Source organism: Oncorhynchus clarkii, chromosome 6 (genome assembly GCF_045791955.1).
Source record: "Oncorhynchus clarkii lewisi isolate Uvic-CL-2024 chromosome 6, UVic_Ocla_1.0, whole genome shotgun sequence".
Taxonomy (NCBI): Eukaryota; Metazoa; Chordata; class Actinopteri; order Salmoniformes; family Salmonidae; genus Oncorhynchus; species Oncorhynchus clarkii.
In genome coordinates, this window is record NC_092152.1 from 42,414,661 (window position 1) to 42,440,906 (window position 26,246).

The 26,246-nt window shown below is 39.9% G+C and overlaps 1 protein-coding gene across 2 annotated transcripts in view; it reads left to right on the plus strand.

The window, feature by feature from the left end:
* The window catches only part of LOC139411174 (syntaxin-binding protein 1-like), a 48,784-nt gene that overhangs the window by 19,109 nt on the left and 3,429 nt on the right, over positions 1-26,246 (plus strand). For both annotated transcript variants that reach the window (XM_071157087.1, XM_071157088.1), the window contains exons 14-18: positions 12,384-12,522; positions 12,722-12,831; positions 13,197-13,301; positions 13,928-14,013; positions 17,875-18,029. In XM_071157087.1, coding sequence (XP_071013188.1) covers positions 12,384-12,522; positions 12,722-12,831; positions 13,197-13,301; positions 13,928-14,013; positions 17,875-18,029 — 595 coding nt within the window. The remainder of the gene's footprint in view (positions 1-12,383; positions 12,523-12,721; positions 12,832-13,196; positions 13,302-13,927; positions 14,014-17,874; positions 18,030-26,246) is intronic.

Sequence of the window (26,246 nt, forward strand, 5' to 3'; positions counted from 1 at the left end):
GCCCTCAGAACAGCCTCAATTCGTCGGGGCATGGTCTCTACAAGGTGTCGAAAGCGTTCCACAGGGATGCTGGCCCCATGTTGACTCCAATGCTTCCCACAGTTGTGTCAAGTTGGCTGGATGTCCTTTTGGTGGTGGGACCATTCTTAGATACATCTTTTTCAACTATTATTATTATATAATTTTCCTTGTTTCAGGTCAACATCGTAAAGAGATTGTACATATATTTGAATTCCAAAATGAAACAAGGTAACGCAAAACATAGCATAACCAACAAACACCTAAACATAGCATAACCAACAAACACCTAAACATAGCATAACCAACAAACACCTAAACATAGCATAACCAACAAACACCTCACCAAAACATAGCATAACCAACAAACACCTCACCAAAACATAGCATAACCAACAAACACCAATCACCAAAACATAGCATAACCAACAAACACCAAAACATAGCATAACCAACACCAAAACATAGCATAACCAACAAACACCAAAACATAGCATAACCAACAAACACCAAAACATAGCATAACCAACAAACACCAAAACATAGCATAACCAACAAACACCAAAACATAGCATAACCAACAATCACCAAAACATAGCATAACCAACAAACACCAAAACATAGCATAACCAACAATCACCAAAACATAGCATAACCAACAATCACCAAAACATAGCATAACCAACAATCACCAAAACATAGCATAACCAAAACAATAACCAACAAACACCAAAACATAGCATAACCAACAAACAAACACCTAAACATAGCATAACCAACAAACACCAAAACATAGCATAACCAACAAACACCTAAACATAGCATAACCAACAAACACCTAAACATAGCATAACCAACAAACACCATAACCAACAAACACCAAAACATAGCATAACCAACAAACACCAAAACATAGCATAACCAACAAACACCAAAACATAGCATAACCAACAATAACCAGCAAACACCAAAACATAGCATAACCAACAAACACCTAAACATAGCATAAACAAACACCTAAACATAGCATAACCAACAATCACCAAAACATAGCATAACCAACAATCACCAAAACATAGCATAACCAACAAACACCAAAACATAGCATAACCAACAATCACCAAAACATAGCATAACCAACAATCACCAAAACATAGCATAACCAACAAACACCAAAACATAGCATAACCAACAAACACCAAAACATAGCATAACCAACAAACACCAAAACATAGCATAACCAACAAACACCTAAACATAGCATAACCAACAAACACCAAAACATAGCATAACCAACAAACACCAAAACATAGCATAACCAACAAACACCTAAACATAGCATAACCAACAAACAAAACATAGCATAACCAACAAACACCAAAACATAGCATAACCAACAAACACCTAAACATAGCATAACCAACAAACACCTAAACATAGCATAACCAACAAACACCTAAACATAGCATAACCAACAAACACCTAAACATAGCATAACCAACAAACACCTAAACATAGCATAACCAACAATCACCAAAACATAGCATAACCAACAATCACCAAAACATAGCATAACCAACAATCACCAAAACATAGCATAACCAACAATCACCTAAACATAGCATAACCAACAAACACCAAAACATAGCATAACCAACAAACACCTAAACATAGCATAACCAACAAACACCTAAACATAGCATAACCAACAAACACCTAAACATAGCATAACCAACAATCACCAAAACATAGCATAACCAACAAACACCAAAACATAGCATAACCAACAATCACCAAAACATAGCATAACCAACAATCACCAAAACATAGCATAACCAACAATCACCAAAACATAGCATAACCAACAAACACCTAAACATAGCATAACCAACAATCACCATAACCAACAATCACCTAAACATAGCATAACCAACAATCACCTAAACATAGCATAACCAACAAACACCTAAACATAGCATAACCAACAAACACCTAAACATAGCATAACCAACAAACACCTAAACATAGCATAACCAACAATCACCTAAACATAGCATAACCAACAAACACCAAAACATAGCATAACCAACAATCACCAAAACATAGCATAACCAACAATCACCTAAACATAGCATAACCAACAAACACCAAAACATAGCATAACCAACAAACACCTAAACATAGCATAAACATAGCAACCAACAATCACCAAAACCATAGAATAACCAACAATCACCAAAACATAGCATAACCAACAATCACCTAAACATAGCATAACCAACAAACACTAAACATAGCACCAACAATCACCAAAACATAGCATAACCAACAAACACCAATCACCAAAACATAGCATAAACCAACAAACACCAAAACATAGCATAACCAACAATCACCTAAACATAGCATAAACACCTAAACATAGCATAACCAACAAACACACCTAAACATAGCATAACCAACAAACACCTAAACATAGCATAACCAACAATCACCTAAACATAGCATAACCAACAAACACCTAAACATAGCATAACCAACAAACACCTAAACATAGCATAACCAACAAACACCTAAACATAGCATAACCAACAAACACCTAAACATAGCATAACCAACAAACACCTAAACATAGCATAACCAACAAACACCAAAACATAGCATAAAACACCTAAACATAGCATAACCAATCACCAAAACAAACACCAAAACATAGCATAACCAACAAACAATCACCAAAACCATAAACATAGCATAACCAACAATCACCAAAACATAGCATAACCAACAATCACCAAAACATAGCATAACCAACAAACACCAAAACATAGCATAACCAACAATAAACAACACCAAAAAATAACCAACAAACACCTAAACATAGCATAACCAACAAACACCTAAACATAGCATAACCAACAAACACCAAAACATAGCATAACCAACAAACACCTAAACATAGCATAACCAACAAACACCTAAACATAGCATAACCAACAAACACCTAAACATAGCATAACCTCACCAAAACATAGCATAACCAACAATCACCAAAACATAGCATAACCAACAAACACCTAAACATAGCATAACCAACAAACACCTAAACATAGCATAACCAACAAACACCTAAACATAGCATAACCAACAAACACCTAAACATAGCATAACCAACAATCACCAAAACATAGCATAACCAACAATCACCTAAACATAGCATAACCAACAAACACCTAAACATAGCATAACCAACAAACACCAAAACATAGCATAACCAACAATCACCTAAACATAGCATAACCAACAAACACCAAAACATAGCATAACCAACAAACACCTAAACATAGCATAACCAACAATCACCTAAACATAGCATAACCAACAATCACCTAAACATAGCATAACCAACAATCACCTAAACATAGCATAACCAACAAACACCTAAACATAGCATAACCAACAATCACCGAAACATAGCATAACCAACAAACACCTAAACATAGCATAACCAACAAACACCTAAACATAGCATAACCTAAACATAGCATAACCAACAAACACCTAAACATAGCATAACCAACAAACACCTAAACATAGCATAACCAACAATCACCAAAACATAGCATAACCAACAATCACCAAAACATAGCATAACCAACAATCACCAAAACATAGCATAAAACTAAACATAGCATAACCAACAAACACCATAGCATAACCAACAAACACCTAAACATAGCATAACCAACAACAATCACCTAAACATAGCATAACCAACAAACACCAATCACCAAAACATAGCATAACCAACAAACACCTAAACATAGCATAACCAACAAACACCAAAACATAGCATAACCAACAAACACCTAAACATAGCATAACCAACAAACACCTAAACATAGCATAACCAACAATCACCAAAACATAGCCAAAACAATAAGAGTTATACATTCCATTTCCGTTCTCTGCTCTTCATTTTTAATTACTTAAATCAAAAAAATATAACATTCATTTCATTATCATTATAATTATGTTTATGTTCCTTACATAGACTATCAAAATAAAGAAAGTCACACACTCCATATATTAACTCCCAGTCATTTAATGGGTATTTACCAACATTTCGGCAGCACTGTGCCTTCCTCAGGGTAATGTCATGAATACTTGAACCACGTTATGTAGACAAACAGTGCAATTAGTGCAACCAATGGCAGTAGTGAGGGGTGTGTCATAATGATTAAGTTAATTCAAATAAATGAGTGAAACTGTTAAAAAAAACAATAGTTTATGGCATATTAAATATATTACGCTATTGTTATCATAAAGAAACATAACTGAATATTATACATCATATTAGCATCAACATACATTATTGTTTAATTCAATTTCACATAATTGTTTCGTATTTAATTTCATATTGGTTACATGTAATCTTTTGGTTCAACCTTAATGTATAATTAGCATCATCAACAGGGGGGACGTATTAGGTGTACGCTAATAAGCTGTAGAAAGAATATATACATTTATAAGACTTGTTCATAAAATAAAGATACAAAACAAATGTGACTATGTGAATGAATGTCGCCAACAACTATCTAAAGGTGACTTCTATCGCAAACTGAATTGTGACCCTACCCTAGAATTCCAGTATAATATCTCATCCACAGTGGAAAGCTGTTTAGAATCAGGACAAATCACCAACAAATAAGTTTAATTTCTATGTGTGAAATTTCCCAAGATACCAACTTTCTATACAGTCGCTAAATTACACAAACAAGTGTCTCCTCCTCCAGGTAGACCCATTGTAGCAGCAATCGACTCTGTGACATCCAACATTTCTAAATTTGTGGATTACCACATTAAACCGATGGTTGAGAATCTCCCATCTTATGCCAAAGACACTAGTCACATGATCTCATTGATAGAGGGCTTAGGAAGGATACCAGAGGGCACCCTGCTGGCCACTTTTGATGTGGAAAGCATGTACACTAACATCCCACACACACAGGAGGCTTGCAGGCGCTGCAACACTTCCTTCAGCAGAGAGACTCTACCCTTGCTCCATCCAATGGTTGCATCTTACAACTTACTGAACTGGTATTATCCGATAATTACTCTGTCTTTGAGTCAGACTTTTCCTTCAAATTCGGGGTGTAGCCATGGGCTCCCCCTTTTCCCCCAACTATGCAAACCTGTATGTGGGACAATTTGAGGAAGCACTCCTTTATAAAAAAACAGAGACACACCCCTGACTTTCTAAAATACTCCTATGGAAGAGATACATAGATTATGTTTTTGTGCTCTGGGAAGGAAGTCACCAGGAACTAAATTAACTCCAAACTCTACTAAACGAGAGGTCTGAATACCTCAAATTCACCATGCTGACTGATGAGAGAAAAATAAACTACTTGGACTTATAGATTATCAAAGTGAATGATGCATTACACACAGACTTCCACATAAAGCCCACAGAACGCAATACCTTGCTGTGTGCGGATAGTATGCATCCCCTTCCCCTCAAGAAGGGTCTACCATATAGCCAGTTATGCAGGGTTGAACAAATCTGTGGCCACCAGACAGATTTTGACAGCAATGCTAAAAAAAAGACAGATACATTCAAAATGGGAGGCTACAAGGACAAAACTCTTGATACTGCAATGATGAAAATATCTCAAACTAAAAACTCAGAAGAAAAACAACGCAACTGTCTTTTGCACTAAGTACACCAAGGGTTCGGAGAAAATGAAAGCAATCCTGAAAAAGCACTGGCATATTCTGCAATCAGACATAAAAATCGCACACCTCTTCAAGGAACCCCCACTGGTGGTCTATAAGTGTGGTCGCAATATTGGAGATAGCTTGGTGAGATCTGACATGCCCACTCAGACACTCTTGAGACCTGTCCCAAATGGGAACTACAAATGTGGCTCATGCGCACAGTGCATTAGCACTATAAAAACGTCTTTCGTCAGACACCCACATACAGGTCGAAAAATCCCTGTTAGGGGTGTCATCTCATGCAAGACCAAAGGAGTAATCTATCTCATCACCTGTTTATTAGGAAAAGCCTACGTAGGACAAACGAAAGACAATTAAAACAACGCATAGCTGAACACCGCAGCTCAATCAGGTGTAAGAACATTGACTATCCAGTAGCAGCTCACTTTGTTGAAGCTAACCATCCCATCTCCTCCCTCAAATACACAGGCATTGAGCATGTTGCTCTACCAAGGAAAGGAGGTAACATCGAGATCCGACTACTACAAAGGGAGGCTTACTGGATATCCTATCTAAAAACATTGACCCCTGATTGGTCTGAATGTTGACTTTGATCTCAGGCCCTTCTTATGAACAATTCTTTATTTTATGAACAAGTCTTATAAACGTATATATTCTTTCTACAGCTTATTAGCGTACACCTACTATTTTCCCCCATTGATGATGCTCATTATACATTAAGGTTGAACCAAACGATTACATGTAACAAATCTGAAATTAAATACGAAACAATTATGTGAAATTGAATTAAACAATAATGTATTTTGATGCTAATATGATGTACAATATTCAATTATGTTTCTAATATGATAACAATAGCGTAATATATTTTATTTGTCATAAACTATTGTTTTTTTTAACAGTTTCACTAATTCATTTTAATTAACTTAATCATTATGACACACCCCTCACACTTGTCATTGGTTGCACTAATTGCACTGTTTGTCTACATAACCTGGTTAAAGTATTAATGACATTACCCTGAGGAAGGCACAGTGCTGCCGAAATGTTGGTAAATACCCATTAAATGACTGGGAGTTAATATATGGAGTGTGTGACTTTCTTTATTTTTATTAGTTTATAGTTTATTTGCCATTAGTCAGCACCTCCACACAAACTAATTTTTCTGGGTGTGCGCCAGCTCATGTGTTTTTTAAATCTATGTTCCTTACATGCCTTTATTAATGTTACTGTCACAAAATATGTGGCTGTAGTGTGTAAAATACCATTAGCAAAGTATTGAGGCCTATACGACAACATAATAACTTTATACAAGAAAGCGACAAGGGTCCATTTGACCAACAGACTCATAAAATGTTTATATTGACACTTCTCAGGGTATCTGTAAGATTAGGGGGAAGAGATAGCAAAATGGGGTCCCATATTGCATCGAAATCTCCTTCCGTGTTCCTAAATATAGCACTAATGTTCTCCAGTGGTAACACTTTTGAAAGATCTCACAATACCACTGCTTTATTGTTGATGGCTGGTCTTTTATCCAGTTAAGGAGAATGCATTTGTGGGCCACAAATAGTACATTTTTTAAGAAGATTGAGCTGTGCTAAGGTAAGTGAGGGCCTGTTCCCGACGACACCCAACACAAATAGCCATGGGTTCATTCTTATAGCACATATGAACATGCCTTCCAGTTCCGTTTTCAAATTTCCACAGAAAAAATCGTAGTTAGTAGGCCAAGTCCAAAAACGGATGGTCACGAGTGCCTTTTTCTTCTTACACTATCAGAAAATTCTGCTTTCATGTTATTCCATATAAGGGGAGTACTATGAACCCTTTTTGTATAATCTTATATTTCATCTCTTGCACCTCGTTGCAGATGACCAACTGTCTTGCTTCAAGCATAGTCTTTGTCCAATTTACTTGCAGATGTGGTACAGCACATTTTGGGGGGGATTTGCTGAAACGATAGCAACGTGTCACCATCAAATGTATCTGATATTGACCTTATACCTTTCTGGTACCAGAGGTGGAAAATGCTATCAGAGACGCCAGGGGAAAATACTTAATTCATTATTTATAAGGGGAGTCAGAGCAGAAAAGCAATTATTTCTCCCAAGATGTTTGCAAATATCTCTCCACATCATAAAGGGATAGTTAAGAGTCGGGTTATGTTTCACTTCTGTGCTGACTGAGTTTCTATCACCAAATCAAATTTTATTTGTCACATACACATGGTTAGCAGGTGTTAATGCGAGTGTAGCGAAATGCTTGTGCTTCTAGTTCCGACAATGCAGTAATAACCAACGAGTAATCTAACCTAACAATTTCACAACAACTACCTCATACACACAAGTGTAAAGGGATGAAGAATATGTGCATAAAGATATATGAATGAGTGATGGTACAGAACGGCAAAGGCAAGATGCAGTAGATGGTATCGAGTACAGTATATACATATGAGATGAGTAATGTAGGCTATGTAAACATATAAAAGTGGCATTGTTTAAAGTCGCTAGTGATACATGTATTACATCAAGATGGCAAGATGCAGTAGATGGTATAGAGTACAGTATATACATATGAGATGAGTAATGTAGGGTATGTAAACATTATGAAGTGGCATTGTTTAAAGTGGCTAGTGATACATTTTTAAATTATTAATGTGGCTGGAGTTGAGTCAGTGTGTTGGCAGCAGCCACTCAATGTTAGTGGTGGCTGTTTAACAGTCTGATGGCCTGTTAAAGAAGCTGTTTTTCAGTCTCTCGGTCCCTGCTTTGATGCACCTGTACTGACCTCGCCTTCTGGATGATAGCGGGGTGAACAGGCAGTGGCTCGGGTGGTTGTTGTCCTTGATGATCTTTATGGCCTTCCTGTGACATCAAGTGGTGTAGGTGTCCTGGAGGGCAGGTAATTTGCCCCCGGTGATGCGTTGTGCAGACCTCACTACCCTCTGGAGAGCCTTACGGTTGTGGGCGGAGCAGTTTCTGTACCAGGCGGTGATACAGCCCGACAGGATGCTCTCAGTCATAACACTGATTAATGAGTATGGAGATGTGAAGCAGGAGTCGTTACTGACCCAATTAGTGCAATGTTAATCTCTTAACCATTCTGCAATTATGCAAGCATGACATGCCCATTTATACAATAGCAAATTAGGTAGTGCTAAGCCTCTTAAATTACATGGTAGCTGCAGTTTACAGTGCCATATGAAGTCTTAGAGAAAACATTCATTTTAATCAGATGAATTCTAGCCAACCATGATAATGGAAAGTCCATCCGCCTATCTATGTCTGCCCTAAGTACAGGTGCAAAGTTGCTGTTAGACAGGTTGTGAAGTTTATTCAACATTTTTATACGAAGATAAACAAAACCATTTTTTGTCCAATTGAATTGGAAGTCATTCAAATTGTTGTCACTCAAGCTCCCTAGTGTCATAGTTTCTGATTTATTAAAATATTTTGAAGCCAAAGATCTATACCTCTTAAGTCAATAAGAAATAAATAGCTAACTATAATCTGCATATAGAGATATAATGTGAGTTTTGTTTTCCAATCTTGACACCTGTAAGACCTCTCTGTGAAAGTATAGCCTCTGCCAGGGGCTCTAATACCAAGGAAAATAACAGAGGTGACAGTGGGCAACCCTCGCATGTCCCTCTAATCAAAAATAAAGTGGGTGACTGCATTCCGTTTGTTATCACAGCAGCCTGTGGGGCAACTTGATCTGGTTATCGAAATTCTCTCCAACTTTAAAGCGGTGGAGTCCTTTAAATAGGCATGGCCATTCTACTCGGTCAAATGCTTTCTCGGCATCCAACGATAGAGACACTACTCAATGTTTTGATTGCTCACAATGTTGTATTATGCTAATGACTGATATTTGTAAATGAATGTATTTGCGTTATAAAACCAGTTTGGTCCCGCTTTATTCAAGTTTGTAGAAATCTTTCTAGTCCCCTGGCTAAGATCTTACTGTCTACACTAATAAGGGACACCAGTCTATAGTTACAGCAGTCTTCATCAATATTAGCATGGCTTAAAGTGGGAGGGAGTTCGCCCCTGGCAAAGGAGTCTGTATACATTTTGAGAAGGGGTTCCGTTATGAAACCTTGACCATTCCGATAAAACTCTGGTCCAAACCCATCATGTCCTGGGGGTTTCCCATCTTTAAGGGTTTGAATCATCTCTTGTATTTCGTCTTTGGATATCTCCTTGCATAATAATTATCTGTCTCCCACATGTATTGTTGGGAGAGACATAGTTTATCGAGAAAGTGTTGTACGTCAGCCAGATGATTGCTGGAGTCTGTAGTTTGATCCTTTTAATTGAAAGTATAGCGTCTGGTGAAGTTCTCTTCTTTGCCAGTCGACTTGTCTTATTTTCCTGTTCCTATAATCTGTGCCCAGACTGGGAAATAGATGCTTCTGCTTTGTCTGGTTTAATGCTGATCTTGCAGCTTGTAATTCTTTAAAAGGGCTGTTTGGAGGAAGTACTATACATTTTCTGTGTACCTTTTCTTTTTTTAAACTGAGCCAATACTTTTGTACATTTGAAAGGCAAATGAATTCCTTTCAAATGAATAGTAGTTATTTTTTTAATCACTCATTGGGGTTTGCTGTTGTTACAGGATTCGCAACATGCAATGAAAGAGCAATGAGAACCATCTGAGAATATTTCACGTTTGGACAACATTAAGATAAAGAAAAACATAAACACACCGTATACAGCCAACATTACATAACATAATAAAAACACCTGACAAAGACTGAATCAGTACGTTATACTGATTGGTTAAGCCACAGGGGAGGTGGAGTCTTGAAAATGGAAATCATTATTCTTCACCAAACCGTTCAATCCTCCCCATTTCTAACCTTAAATTATGTTCACTACGTATGAAACCATGCTTAAGGTAACCCATTGAAAATGGAAAAAGCGACAATATATTGACCGCATTTGGAGATACATTTAACGTTGTCTAGGCCATCGTCTCCTATGAGCATCTTCCATGGCGTTCATTAGTCCAAATAAACGTTAAGATTTTACCTGTTAGCTACCCTGGTACGGTCTACCTTCCCAGAGGCCTTTTCCCAAATTGAATTAGGGCAATTAAAACGGCATTCATAGTTCGTTTAGTCAACAAAACCATTAGCTGACAAGTCATTTACTAGCCTATTTAATTCATTATAGCCTAATGATACTAACGATAAAGTCATAATAATAATAATAATAATAATAATAATAATAATAATAATGGGCTGGGAAGGAGAAAAGAAAATGTATCAAACTTCCCTTAATTAACAAGCTCATTGTTTAATCAGAACAAAATAGACTTAAGAAAGAAGAAGGATTCGTTAATGACAGCTGGCTTCTTAATCAAATACCAGGGCAAATCCCATTCGGCTTCATATTATAGTCAGCAAAATCAAACAGAACCACCTCTCAATATTTGAATCCCAGTCTGAGAGCCAGGGCGAGGCTATAGTGGCACATTAATCTATCAATCTTGATTATTCGGGCCATATTATGATGGGCGTCTGACCAGCTCGAGTCATTTTCACCAACTGAGCTCTCAGCACCAACATAAAAAACATACGGCTAATAAATTGAATCCTTTATATGAGGAGGAAAAGAGAGGGATCTTTGGAATTTGGAATCTTTATGCTGAAAGTGGACAGGCACCCAGTCACCACATCAATGTGAAAATCCAAACAGAATAGACCCATACAAACCGCTACAGGTAGGTGCTCTCGAGCCACTGGTCGGCGGAGGCCCCTGCCCTCGACCAAAGGGATTTTCCAAGGACCCGGGAGAGACCCAACCCGGCCGGCCGACCCGACTGGCATGGAGACGAGCGCACCTACAAACCCAACTCCAAAACAATAATTTAAAAAACAATTACAAATAAATCGGGTCTATGATTAGTCAGATAATATCTTCATCAACACAAAGAATGTATATGCAGTTAGCCTATATTGTCCCGTTTGAATGACATGACACGTGACCAGTAATAGTCACCGTTAGGCTACCTCTGCCAATAATTAATATCCCGTTGAAGTCCATAGTCGTGCAGCATACTTAATAGGGACAAGAAGAGGGAACTTAACAAGAAACGAAATAATTCCTTCACGACATAGCATGAGTCATGACTTCCATTTCCTTTAGTCTTTAGTGAGATCTTTGTATCCATTTGACTGTAGTGTCAGCGTGCAGGTGGTGGTTGGACCATTCTTGATACACATGGGAAACTGTTGAGCGTGAAACCCAGCAGCGTTGCACTTCTTGACACACTCAAACCGGTGCGCCTGGCATCTACTAGCATACCATGTTCAAAGGGACTTTAATATTTTGTTTTCCCATTCACCCTCTGAATAGCACACATACACAATCCATTACTCAATTGTCTCAAGGCTTAAAAATCCGTCTTTAACCTGTCTCCTTCCCTTCATCTACACTGATTGGAAGTGGATTTAACAAGTGACATCAATAAGGGATCATAGCTTTCACCTGGATTCACCTGGTCAGTCTATGTCATGGAAAGAGCAGGTGTTCCTAATGTTTTGTATATCTGTTAGATCTCTCATCCTCTAATCCACCCTGTGCCCCTCCAACTGTCTTGCCCTACCCCAGGATCTAGCGATGGGTACAGATGCAGAGGGGGAGAAGATCAAGGACCCCATGAGGGCCATCGTACCCGTCCTGCTGGATAAAGATGTCACTGTCTTCGACAAGATCCGCATAATCCTGCTGTACATCTTCATGAAGAACGGTGAGAGAGAAATCTATTTCCTGTGTGTCTGTATTTTATGATGTACATGACTCCACTTCTCTGTTACCATTACAATTCAGATTTTGTTGTATGGGTGTGTGCATATTTCTGCATGTCTGTGCATGTTTTCACGCATGTGTGTGTTTTTCTGGGCATGTGCATGTGTCCATGTCTGTGTTTGTGCATGCGTGCGTGTCAGGTGTTTCGGAGGAGAACCTCTGTAAGCTCCTCCAGCATGCTAACATCCCTCCTGAGGACAGTGACATCATCGCCAACATGGCCCATATGGGCATGCCCATCATCTTAGAGGTGAGATCCTATAGTACCATACTTTAGTAACACCAGGACATATATCCATTAGGCACTGAACAGAAGAAAATGGACTGAAACAGGGAGGAACTACTAGCTAACTTGTCCAACAAGCAACTCTTGTTTTCGTTTTCTGTTGTAAAATGTTTTGTTATTTTTTTCTACAGTGTGCCCCAATGAATATGACCCATGAACCATTGTGGAACTCTCACAACTCTCTCACACACGAGTAAAACATTTTAACATGTGGATTGGGGATCCATTTTTGGGATAGTGGCATAAATATGATATCTGCAGTGTTTATATGCTATCTGGGTCCAACTGAATAGTGTTTCAGTGCGTCAATCATCTACTGAACTTCCTAGGGGAACCCGACCCGCAAAGTGAAAAAGACTGACCGGAAGGAGCGAGTGAGTGAGCAGACCTACCAGCTCTCCCGATGGACCCCTCTCATCAAGGACATCATGGAGGCAAGTCCAGCCTGCTGTTGTTGTCACGAGAATTTTTATCCCAATGGTTTTTCTCAACTATCACTATAGCTTTGACCAATTCCCAGAGGTTGTAAGGCCCTGGTTAATGAAGAATTAGACAAAGTCCCAGTCTGCAATAGATCAATACTTTATTCAGAGAGCGGTCTGACTTCAAAATGAGAACACAATCTTTTTATCACACGCACACACACACACACACACACACACACACAGGTTTCAGAGTTATCACAAGTCGACAGTTCAGTTGGCCTTGAATGTCTCAACTATACCCAGCTCATATTGCGAAATAGCAACACAATGGCCTAGTCACACACATGATTGAATTAAGACTCTAATACATTTCATACAATTAAATGGTTTCAGGGTAGAATACTTTAGTCATAATCTTAAACATACAAATTATTCTATCAGTTATAGACTGTTATATACATGATCAATTTGTTAGTAGGGTCTAACATACATTAATTTAGTGTGGGTTAAGACTGGCATGGAATAAATGGTCTCTCGCTTTTAGGGTTGAGCCAGGGTATGGACATAAAGCTAGGGTTAGTTTGGGTTGAGCCGGGGTATGGTTAGTCCACTGACCTAATTATGTCTCTCTACAGGATGCCATTGAGGACAAACTGGATCCAAAGCAGTACCCCTACATCTCCCAACGCACTGCATCCACCCACAGCAGCGCTCCATCAAGGTATACAGATAAACCCTATTCATTTTACATCACCTCTGTGCTCTGTACCTTCTGAGATTCCAATTACTTAATGACATTTTTCGTTTTAGGTCTTATTGGAACAGCCTCAATATTTCCCAACACTTTGATGTAATAGTTTTTATGCTGAACCTAAATATAAACACAACATGTCTAAAGTGTTGGTCCCTTGTTTCATGAGCTGAAATAAAAGATTCCAGAAATGTTCCATACTCACAAAAAAATGTATTTCTCTCAAAACTTTGTGTACAAATTTGTTTACATGCTTGTTATTGAGCATTTCTTCTTTGCCAAGATAATTCATCCATCTGACAGGTCTGGCATATCAAGAAACTGATTAAACAGCATGATGATTACACAGGTGCACCTTATGCTGGGAACAATAAACGACTACTCTAAAATGTTTCGTTTTGTCAGGGAGTCAAGTTGAGGGAGCACGCAATTGGCATGCTAACTGCATGAATGTCCACCAGAGCTGTAGCCAGATCATTTAATGTTAATTTCTCTACCATAAGCCGTCTCGAACGTTGTTTTAGATAATTTGACAGTACGTCTAACTGACTGACTGACTAACTGACCTCACAACTGCAGACCACGTGAATGGCATTGTGTGGGCGAGCAGTTTACTGATATCAACGTTATGAATAGAGTGCCCCATGGTGGCGGTGGGGTTATGGTATGGGCAGGCATAAGCTACGGACAACGAACACAATTGCATTTTATCAATGGCAATTTGAATGCACAGAAATACCGTGACGAGATCCTGAGGCCCATTGTTGTACCATTCATCCGCCGCCATCACCTCATGTTTCAGCATGATAATGCACAGCCCCATGTCACAAGGATCTTTACACAATTCGTGGATCCTGAAAATGTCCCAGTTCTTCCATGGCCTGCATACTCACCAGACCTGACACCCATTGAGCAGGGGGAATAAATATATTTCTCCCATGGGCATAGAAATTCAAAAGGGGTGATGATATGATTTAACAGTAATTTTTATCCGAATGTGCAAATTGTCTAAACAGATCCTCAAGGTAGATGGATGATTTAAAAAATGTTATTGGACCATAAACAGATATGGCTCTTCAACCTACAGGGTATTGGGAAAGTATTCAGACCCCTTGACATTTAGGTTACAGCCTTATTCTAAAATTGATTAAAAACAAAGTTTCCTCGTCAATCTACACACAATACCCCAAAATGACAAAACCAAAACAAGATTTTAGATTTTTTTTGCAACTGAAATATCACATTTGATATACACTATTACAAAATAGCCTCCAACACTCTACTCAACAATGGATGCAGTCTATCACAGTGCCATCCTTTTTGTTAACAAAGCCCCATGTACAGTGGGGCAAAAAAGTATTTAGTCAGCCACCAATTGTGCAAGTTCTCCCACTTAAAAAGATGAGAGAGGCCTGTAATTTTCATCATAGGTACACTTCAACTATGGCAGACAAAATGAGAAGACAAAAATTCCAGAAAATCACATTGTAGGATTTTTAATGAATTTATTTGCAAATTATGGTGGAAAATAAGTATTTGGTCAATAACAAAAGTTTCAAACGTTTTCTGTAAGTCTTCACAAGGTTTTCACACACTGTTGCTGGTATTTTGGCCCATTCCTCCATGCAGATCTCCTCTAGAGCAGTGATGTTTTGGGGCTGTTGCTGGGCAACACGGACTTTCAACTCCCTCCAAAGATTTTCTATGGGGTTGAGATCTGGAGACTGGCTAGGCTACTCCAGGACCGTGCACTGCTTCTTTACGAAGCCACTCCTTTGTTGCCCGGGCGGTGTGTTTGGGATCATTGTCATGCTGAAAGACAAAGCCACGTTTCATCTTCAATGCCCTTGCTGATGGAAGGAGGTTTTCACTCAAAATCTCACGATATATGGCCCCATTCATTCTTTCCTTTACATGGATCAGTCGTCCTGGTCCCTTTGCAGAAAAACAGCCCCAAAGCATACCTACTGCTTCACAGTAGGTATGGTGTTCTTTGGATGCAACTCAGCATTTTTTGTCCTCCAAACACGACGAGTTGAGTTTTTACCAAAAAGTTATATTTTGGTTTCATCTGACCATATGACATTCTCCCAATCTGCTTCTGGATCATCCAAATGCTCTCTAGCAAACTTCAGACGGGCATGGACATGTACTGGCTTAAGCAGGGGGACACGTCTGGCACTGCAGGATTTGATTCCGTGGCGGCGTAGTGTGTTACTGATGGTAGGCTTTGTTACTTTGGTCCCATCCCTCTGCAGGTCATTCACTAGGTCCCCCGTGTGGTTCTGGGATTTTTGCTCACCGTTCTTGTGATCATTTTGACCCCATGGGGTGAGATCTTGCGTGGAGCCCCAGATCGAGGGAGATTATCAGTGGTCTTGTATGTCTTCCATTTCCTAATAATTGCTCCCACAGTTGATTTCTTCAAACCAAGCTGCTTACCTGTTGCAGATTCAGTCTTCCCAGCCTGGTGCAGTTCTACAATTTTATTTCTGGTGTCCTTTGATAGCTCTTTGGTCTTGGCCATAGTGGAGTTTGGAGTGTGACTGTGAGGTTGTGGACAGGTGTCTTTTATACTGATAACAAGTTCAAACAGGTGCCATTAATATAGGTAACGAGTGGAGGTTAGAGGAGCCTCTTAAAGAAGAAGTTACAGGTCTGTGAGAGCCAGAAATCTTGCTTGTTTGTAGGTGACCAAATACTTATTTTCCACCATAATTTGCAGATAAATTCATAAAAAATCATACAGTGCGATTTTCTGGATTTATTTTCTAATTTTGTCTGTCATAGTTGAAGTGCACCTATGATGAAAATTACAGGCCTCTCTCATCTTTTTAAGTGGGAGAACTTGCACAATTGGTGGCTGACTAAATACTTTTTTGCCCCACTGTATATATAAATATACACTACCATTCAAAAGTTTGGGGTCACTTAGATATGTCCTTGTTTTTGAAAGAAAAGCATAAACATAAAATTGATCAGAAATACAGTGTAGACATTGTAAATGTTATAAATGACAATTGTAGCTGGAAACGGCTGATGTTTTATAGAATATCTACATAGGCCCATTATCAGCAACCATCACTCCTGTGTTCCAATGGCACGTTGTGTTAGCTAATCCAAGTTTATCATTTTAAAAGGCGAATTGATCATTATAAAAGCCTTTTGCAATTATGTTATCACAGCTGGAAACTTTTGGGATTATTAAAGAAGCAATAAAACTTTAGACTAGTTGAGTGTCTGGAGCAGCAGCATTTGTGGGTTCGATTACAGGCTCAAAATGGCCAGAAACAAAGAACTTTCTCCTGAAACTCGTCAGTCTATTCTTGTTCTGAGAAATGAAAGCTATTCCATGCGAGAAATTGCCAAGAAACGGAAGATCTCGTGCAACGCAGTGTACTACTCCCTTCACAGAACAGCGCAAACTGTCTCTAACCAGAAGTTAGAGTACATTAGAGTGTCTAGTTTGAGAAACGGACGCCTCAGAAGTCCTCAACTGGCAGCTTCATTAAATAGTACACGCAAAACACCAGTCTCAACGTCAACAGTGAAGAGGTGACTCCAGGATGCTGGCCTTCTCGGCAGAGTTGCAAAGAAAAAGCCACATCTCAGACTGGCCAATAAAAATAAAAGATTAAGATGAGCAAAAGAACACAGACACTGGACAGAGGAACTTTGGTCCATCCACAGATGTTCAACAAACTGTCAGTAGACTATTATCAATATCTCATCAGCTTTTCTTTAGCCTTTCAGTAGCATCTCAACAGTATGTCTCACCATAAATGGACTATCCAAATAAAGTTACTTGAATATCTTCCCCTCTCATTGCAGTGCCCGGTACGGTAACTGGCATAAGAACAAGGGCCCCACAGAGATGAAGACAGGTCCCCGAGTCATCATCTTCATCATCGGAGGCATGACCTTCAGCGAGATGCGCTGCGTCTACGAGGTCACACAAGCCAATGGAAAATGGGAAGCAATCATTGGTGAGTTGGCAGCATATGTAGGGTTACATGTTTTACTGTTTTGTGTCCTGTTTTTCTTTATCTAACATGGGAATATAAACTGTGAGTAAATACATAGGCCTAGGCAATATCCATGGGCTGGTTGCACTAGTTGGATGTATTCCTGGTAAGCAAATAAAATATACAACTGTATTTGTCACATGCTTTGTAAACAACAGGTGTAAGACTAACAGTGAAATGCTTACTCTTTTTCCAACAAAGCAGAGTTAAAGATAAATATATATATATTTTAAATATACAGTAAATAACGAATAACAATAACGAGTAAAATTAACATGGCTATATACAGGGAATACAGTATCAAGTCAATGTGCAGAGGTACGAGGCAATTGAGGTAGCTATGTACATTTGAAGTCGGAAGTTTACATACACCTTAGCCAAATACATTTAAACTCAGTTTTTCACAATTCCTGACATTGAATCCTAGTAAAATTTCCCTGTCTTAGGTAGTTAGGATCATCACTTTATTTTAAGAATGTGAAATGGCAGAATAATAGTAGAAAGTCATTTTATTCCAGCTTTTATTTCTTTCATCACATTCCCAGTGGATCAGAAGTTTACATACACTCAATTAGTATTTGGCAGCATTGCCTTTAAATTGTTTAACTTGGGTCAAACGTTTTGGGTAGCCTTCCACAAGCTTCCCACAGTAAGTTGGTGAATTTTAGCCCATTCCTCCTGACAGAGCTGGTGTAACTGAGTCAGGTTTGAAGACCTCCTTGCTCGCACACACTTTTTCAGTTCTGCCAACTAATTTTCTATGGGATCGAGGTCAGGGCTTTGTGATGGCCACTCCAATACTTTGACTTTGTTGTCCTTAAGCCATTTTGCCACAACTTTGGAAGTATGCTTGTGGTCATTGTCCATTTGGAAGACCCATTTGCAACCAAACTTTAAGTTCCTGACTGATGTCTTGAGATATTGCTTCAATATATCCACATAATATTCCTGCCTCATGATGCCATCTATTTTGTGAAGTGCACCAGTCCCTCCTGCAGCAAAGCACCCCCACAACATGATGCTGCCACCGCCGTGCTTCACGGTTGGGATGGTGTTCTTATGCTTGCAAGCCTCCCATTTTCCCTCCAAACATAACAATGGTCATTATGGCCATAAAGTTATATTTGTGTTTCATCAGACCAGAGGACATTTCTCCAGAAAGTACGATCTTTGTCCCCATGTGCAGTTGCAAACCGTAGTCTTTTTTATGGGGGTTTTAGAGCAGTGGCTTTGACCATGTTAATTCCTCAGTGATGTGGACACTGAAGAACTTGAAACTCTCGACCCGCTTCATTACAGACCCATCGATATGGATGGGGGCGTGCTCGCCCCTCCATTTCCTGTAGTCCACGATCACCTCCTTTGTCTCTGACATTGAGGAGAGCTTGTTGTCTCTGACCTCCCTGTAGGCTACCTTATCTTTGTTGGTGTTCGGTCCTACCACGTCGTGTCACAGCAAACATGATGATGGTGTTGGAATCGTGCGCAGCCACACAGTTGTGGGTGAACAGTGAGTACATGAGAGGACTAAGCACACACCCCTGAGGGGCCCCCTTGTTGATGGTCAGCATGGCATATGTGTTGTTGCCTACCCCCAACACCTGGGGGCGGCCCATCAGGAAGTCCAGGATCCAGTTACAGAGGAAGATGTCCTGTCCCAGTGTCCTGAGCTTGATGTTGAATGCTGAGCTGTAGTCAATGAGCAGCATTCTCACTTAGGTATTCCTTTTGCCCAGGTGGGTGAGGGCAGTGTGGAGTACAATAGAGATTGCATTATCTGTGGATCTGTTGGGGCGGTATGCGAATTGTGTGTCTGGAATGGTGGTGTTGATGTGAGCCATGACCAGCCTTTCAAAGAATTTCATGGCTATAGATGTGAGTGCTATGGGGCGCTAGTCATTTAGGCAGCTTAAGTTGGTATTACAGACCGGGTCATGGATGGGTTGAAAATGTCAATGAAGACACTTGCCAGCTGGTCAGTGTGTGCTCTGAGTACGTGTCCTGGTATTCCGTCTGGCCACGCGGCCTTTGCGACCTGTTAACCTTACTCACATCTGCTACGGAGAGTGGGATCACAGTCATCCGGAACAGCTGTGGGTCTCATGTAGGGCGTGGCGGTGACAAACTTTCGTCAGACGGTGATAGTCAAGCAAATAACTGTCGATCTCACGGTAATTGACCGTTAATTAACATAAACACATTTATTATCTCCTGGTTTCCAGACATAGCCTACAAGCCACTGATGCAGACCTTTGGAACATTACATTTTTTTAAAGTCTAACAAATCCATGTAATATAGCCTACACCTTCACAATAAATCCATTATTTATTTTAGAAGGGTCAAAAGAAGTATGATATGAATAAAATGTAGTCTATTTCAGAAGAACAGAATAGCATACTCTGAGTTGTCCTGGCTCTTTCACACTGTGGTAAATGAAGCATGCTGTCATTCAGTGATATTTATTCCCATAGTAATTCGTTATGGATCCATTAATATATTTAAAGTCCCTAAACTCGGCAAGAGTCTATTGTCCTGCTGATACTTTTTTTTTTTTACCCCTTTTTCTCCCCAAATTCGTGGTATCCAATTGTTGTAGTAGCTACTATCTTGTCTCATCGCTACAACTCCCGTACGGGCTCGGGAGAGACGAAGGTTGAAAGTCATGCGTCCTCCGATACACAACCCAACCAAGCCGCACTGCTTCTTAACACAGCACACATCCAACCCGGAAGCCAGCCGCACCAATGCGCCGGAGGAAACACCGTACACCCAGCCACCTTGGTTAGTGTACACTGCGCCCAGCCCGCCACAGGAGTCGCTGGTGCGCGATGAGACAAGGACACCCCTACCGACCAAGACCTCCCTAACCCGGGAGACGCTAGGCCAATTGTGCGTCGCCCCACGGACCTCCCGGTCGCGGCCGGTTACGACAGAGCCTGGGCGCGAACCCAAGGACTCTGATGGCACAGCTGGCCCTTAAACACTGCGCCACCCGGGAGGCCCTGTCCTACTGATACTTGACAAACATCTGCATTTTGAGAGAGTATTTTTATCATTATTTTATTAACAAAAGCATAAAGATGTTGATGAAGATATTCTGTACAGTATATGCTTTATCCAACATTATGCGGTTGCATGTTTGTAGTTAGAAATGTAAAACTTTAGAGTACTTAATACATTGCAAGTTGGGGAGATTTTTTTTCACACCTAGCCTGAACTATCCTCTTGTAAAGGTTGAAGAGTCTATTGTCCTGCAAACAACCCATCATGGAAACATTGTTTGCACTCATAGGTTTTAGGCCTGCACTAGGTTATAACAATCCATGCCTTCTGGGAAGTCCAAGAATTATGGGTGGAGTTAGAATTTTGGCTGTAAGAAGTATTAAAATCAACCAATGTCAGCCTTTAAATGCTTTATTATCCCATTTTGGTCTACAAGTTCCTTACTTTTCCCCCCTTCCTCATAAAGGTTCCAATTGATAAAGTAATTTCTCATTTCTGCCCTCCGAATTCATATTCATTATATAAATAGGCCCTTTTAATTTTGTCTGGCTTGCCATTCCATGTAATTATATAATTTTAATTTTAACAGGTCGCTAGGTGTAGTCAAAACCATAATTTAACCTTTATTTAACTAGGCAAATCAGTTAATTAAGAACAAATTCTTATTTACAATGACGGCTTACACCGGCCAAACCCAGACGTTTGCTGGGCCAATTGTGCGCCGCCCTATGGGACTCCCAATCATGGCCAGTTGTGATACAGCCTGGAATTGAACCAGGGTGTCTGTAGTGACGCCTCAAGCACGGGTGCCCAATAAGCAAATAGTTAAACTGTGATATGACTAAAGAGTTAATTAGGGTGATTTTTCCACAAATAGACAGGTATTTTCATCAAGGACACATTGTTTGCAGAGTCCACAAACAAGAGGTGGAGTTCCAGAGCTCACAGGTGTGCCTGGCATGGATTGTGACTTCATCTCGTTCCTCACCCCCTTCTTTACTTGAGTGAATGCCGCAAATGCCACCTGACTCCCCACCAATGACATGATTTTCCATCTACACTACCTGGCTCTGGATCAATGCATCAGCTGATTTCATTTTACGGGTTTCTGTTAGGAAAATATGGTGCTGTACAAAATAATCCTAACATTTCCAAATAAAAATCTGATTGATTTATCAAGACCAGTCCCCATGCTCTGTCATTCAGTAAAAGTAATAATAATCGTTGGATAACAGATCGGCTCTTGGAACTGATTAAGAGAGTGGCTTCTATCTTCAATATAATCATTAATTCAGGAGGTTAAACCCAAAGGTTTCAGGCCTGCAGTATGTTATAATGAACTGAAAATTGTGTGTCAATTCATAAACCATGTGCCAAGGACTCGGTATATTGATAATCTCTTCCCAACTATTTTGCAGTCTACATCCTTAAATGAAACTGGTATATATTTTTTATCTATCACAATTTTCTTTAACCAATTTTGATCTTTAATGCAGGGCTGACAGACAGGTTCCTTACTTTTTCCCTTTTCCACATGGTAATGGTTCTAATTGATTTTTTATTAATTAGCATATTTGAGTTTAACCACAATATTTGTTGCATTATTTGTTCTGTCTTTTCTGGTGGATTAAACTGAAATTGCAACCAACTTTCTGTGGCTTGTTTAAAAAATAACTATATTTTTGAGATTATTTTGTTTTCAAATAACCTAAAGTGAGCAGTTGTAATCTGAATAAAGGGGGAAAGGCCATTGTTGAACATGGGGTGAGGCATTCTTACTCATTTTTAAGTAAAGCCAGTTTGTTATTTAGAATTATTTATTTCTGTTTTTAGAGGGAGATTAACCAAAAGCCCACCGTGGCTTTTTAAAAAAACATCATCAGTCCACATGTAAAGTGTAATTCCCACATTTTGTTTACCCAAGTTCTCTCTTAACTCCAGCACCACCGACAGTTTTTTGTTGTTGCCTGATGTAGGAGACTCTGACTGAAAACACCCCCATTAAAGTCCATTTGTGCTACAATTTAGACTACCGATATATCAGCGTTCTAACTCCCCCTTGTGATAGTGTGGTGCAATGACAGAATGCCACCATCTACCAATAACGGTCATGGCATAAACTCAAAACTTTTAAAGGAAGAACCACTGTAGGTCCTGATCTGGCTATGCCAAATGGCTGTGGGCTGAGTGCACACATGCGGCTTTTCTGTGTTCAGCGGTTAACAAAGAAATGGGTATTCCTATATGCTTAATTTAGAGTTATTAATGTAACTTTAGTTGTTCTACGAACATGTTTTGATTTTTGGGATATATGTTTTGATTTTTAATACATGTTTTGATTTTTGCTTGAAAGCCATATATGTTTTGTACACATACATCAGTCACACATTCACAATTTGACAAGCACTTGATAATGCCTAGAATTTCATGGCGGCATGATGCTTCGCGTTCTCTAAGTATTTCGTTTTTTTATGTATTATTTCTCACATTGCTACCCCAGGAAATCGTAAATCTTATTATATACAGCCGGGAAGAACTATTAGATATAAGACCAACGTCAACTTACCAACATTATGACTAGGAATACGACTTTCCCAAAGCGGATCCCCTGTTTGGACCACCACACAGGACAATGGATCTAATCCCAGTAGGCGACCCAAAACAACGATGCCGCAGAAGGGGCAGACGGAGCGGTCTTCTGGTCAGGCTCCGTAGACGGGCTCATCACTCACCGCTCCCGAGTATACTACTTGCCAATGTCCAGTCTCTTGACAACAAGGTAGACGAAATTCAAACAAGGGTTGCCTTCCAGAGAGACATCAGAGATTGTAACATTCTCTGTTTCACGGAAACATGGCTCACTCCGGATATATTATCAGAGTCGGTACAGCCACCCGGTTTATTCACGCATCGCGCCGACAGAAACAAACATCTGTCTGGTAAGAAGAAGGGCGGGGGTGTATGCCTTATGATTAATGAGTCGTGGTGTGATCATAACAACATACAGGAACTCAAGTCCTTTTGTTCACCTAACCTAGAATTCCTTACAATCAAATGCTGACCACATTATCTACCAAGACAATTCTCTTCGATTATAATCACAGCCATGTATATCCCCCCCAAGCAGACACCTCGACCGCCCTGAAAGAACTTCATTGGACTATGTAAACTGGAAACCATATATCCTGAGGCTGCATTTTTTGTAGCTGGGGATTTTAACAAAGCTAATCTGAAAACAAGGCTCCCTAAATTTTATTAGCATATCGAATGCACGACATGGGCTGGCAACATTCTGGATCATTGCTACTCTAAATTCTGAAACGCATACAAAGCCCTCCCTTGCCCTCCGTTCGGCAAATCTGACCACAACTTTATTTTGTTGCTCCCAGCCTATAGACAGAAACTAAAACAAGAAACGCCTGTGCTCAGGTCTGTTCAAAGCTGGTCTAACCAATTGGATTCCATGCTTCAAGATTGCTTCGATCACGTGGACTGGGATATGTTCCGGATAGCCTCAGACAATAACTGATTCGGTGAGTGAGTTTATTAGCAAGTGCATTGGTGATGTTGTATCCACAGTGACTATTAAAACCTTCCCCAACCAGAAACCGTGGATTGATGGCAGCATTTGTGCAAAACTGAAAGCGCGAACCTCTGCTTTTAATCATGGCAAGGCGACCGGAAACATGACCGAATACAAACAGGGTATACAGTCAATCACAGATTACTAAAAGAAAACCATCCCCGTCACGGACACCGACGTCTTGCTCCCAGACAAATTAAACAACTTCTTTGCTCGCTTTAAGGATAATACAGTGCCACTGACATGGCCCCCTACCAAAACCTGCGGGCTCTCCTTCACCGCGGCCAACGTGAGTAAAACATTTAAATGTGTTAACCCTCACCACGCTGCCGGCCCAGATGTCATCCGTAGCCACGTCCTCAGAGCATGCGCAGACCAGCTGGCTGGTGTGTTTACAGACATATTCAATCAATCCCTATCCCAGTCTGCTGTTCCCACATGCTTCAAGAGGGCCACCATTGTTCCTGTTCCCAAGAAAGCTAAGGTAACTGAGCTAAATGACTATCGCCCCATAGCACTCACTTCTCACAGTGCTTAGAGAGACTAGTCAAGGATCATATCACCTCCACCCTACCTGACACTCTAGACCCACTCCAATTTGTTTACCGCCCCAATAGGTCCACAGATGACGCAATCGCAATCACACTGCACACTGCCCTAACCCATCTGGACAAGAGGAATAGCTATGTAAGAATGCTGTTCATCGATTGCAGGTGTGCGACTATGATTCGAAAAAGTTGCAAAAAAAAGGCAGTTTCTTATGCTTGGCATCATTCACATGTGATATTATATAATTCACAAGTGATAGGCTAATATTGTCACCAATCAAACTATTCTTTATTTCATCTTTACATATTCTAAATAATATTTGTGTGAAATTTGTTTTGATTTAGAATGGACCGTTCATACACCTGTCTCGAACAGGGGCAGTGGGAGAAAATATGCACTTAAATATCTCTTGCAATTTCATAGCCAATAGAAATGTTGCTCAACATGAGCTCATGGGCTCCCTTGACGTCACTGATGCACTTATTAATGACTGATGTGGTAAACTCCTAAATGTTACCAGAGGAATCCCGGAACATATTCAAGTCTGTGCTATCGAAACAGTCCTGTGGCTTAGCATTTGCTTCATCGTACTTCGGAATTGAGTGAGTCACTGGTACTTCCTGTTTGAGTTTTTGCTTGTTAACAGGTAGCAGGAGGTGGTTATGGTCTGATTTGCCAAAGGGATGGCGAGGGAGGAAGCCTAGCTAACGTTAGCCACCTAGCTAACATTAGCCACAACAAATTGGTATTCGTAACATATCATAGAATTTGTATGATAGCACCCTTTGACTTGATCTACATATCTTGAAACCTCCTATCTATACTTAGGAACTGTGGAAATCATTAGAATATACAGTTGATATCCTATATTGCTTTTCCACTGTGTCTGACTCAGCTGTTGCTGCTGCTACTGGGTGGAATCGGCTTAGTGTGTTAGTGGGCTCAGATCAGATGGTGTTTCTGAGAATGCATCAGATAGAGGATGTGTGTGTTGTGACAGCAGGGAAGGGATACCAACAGTGGCAGGGACAGGACACAGTTA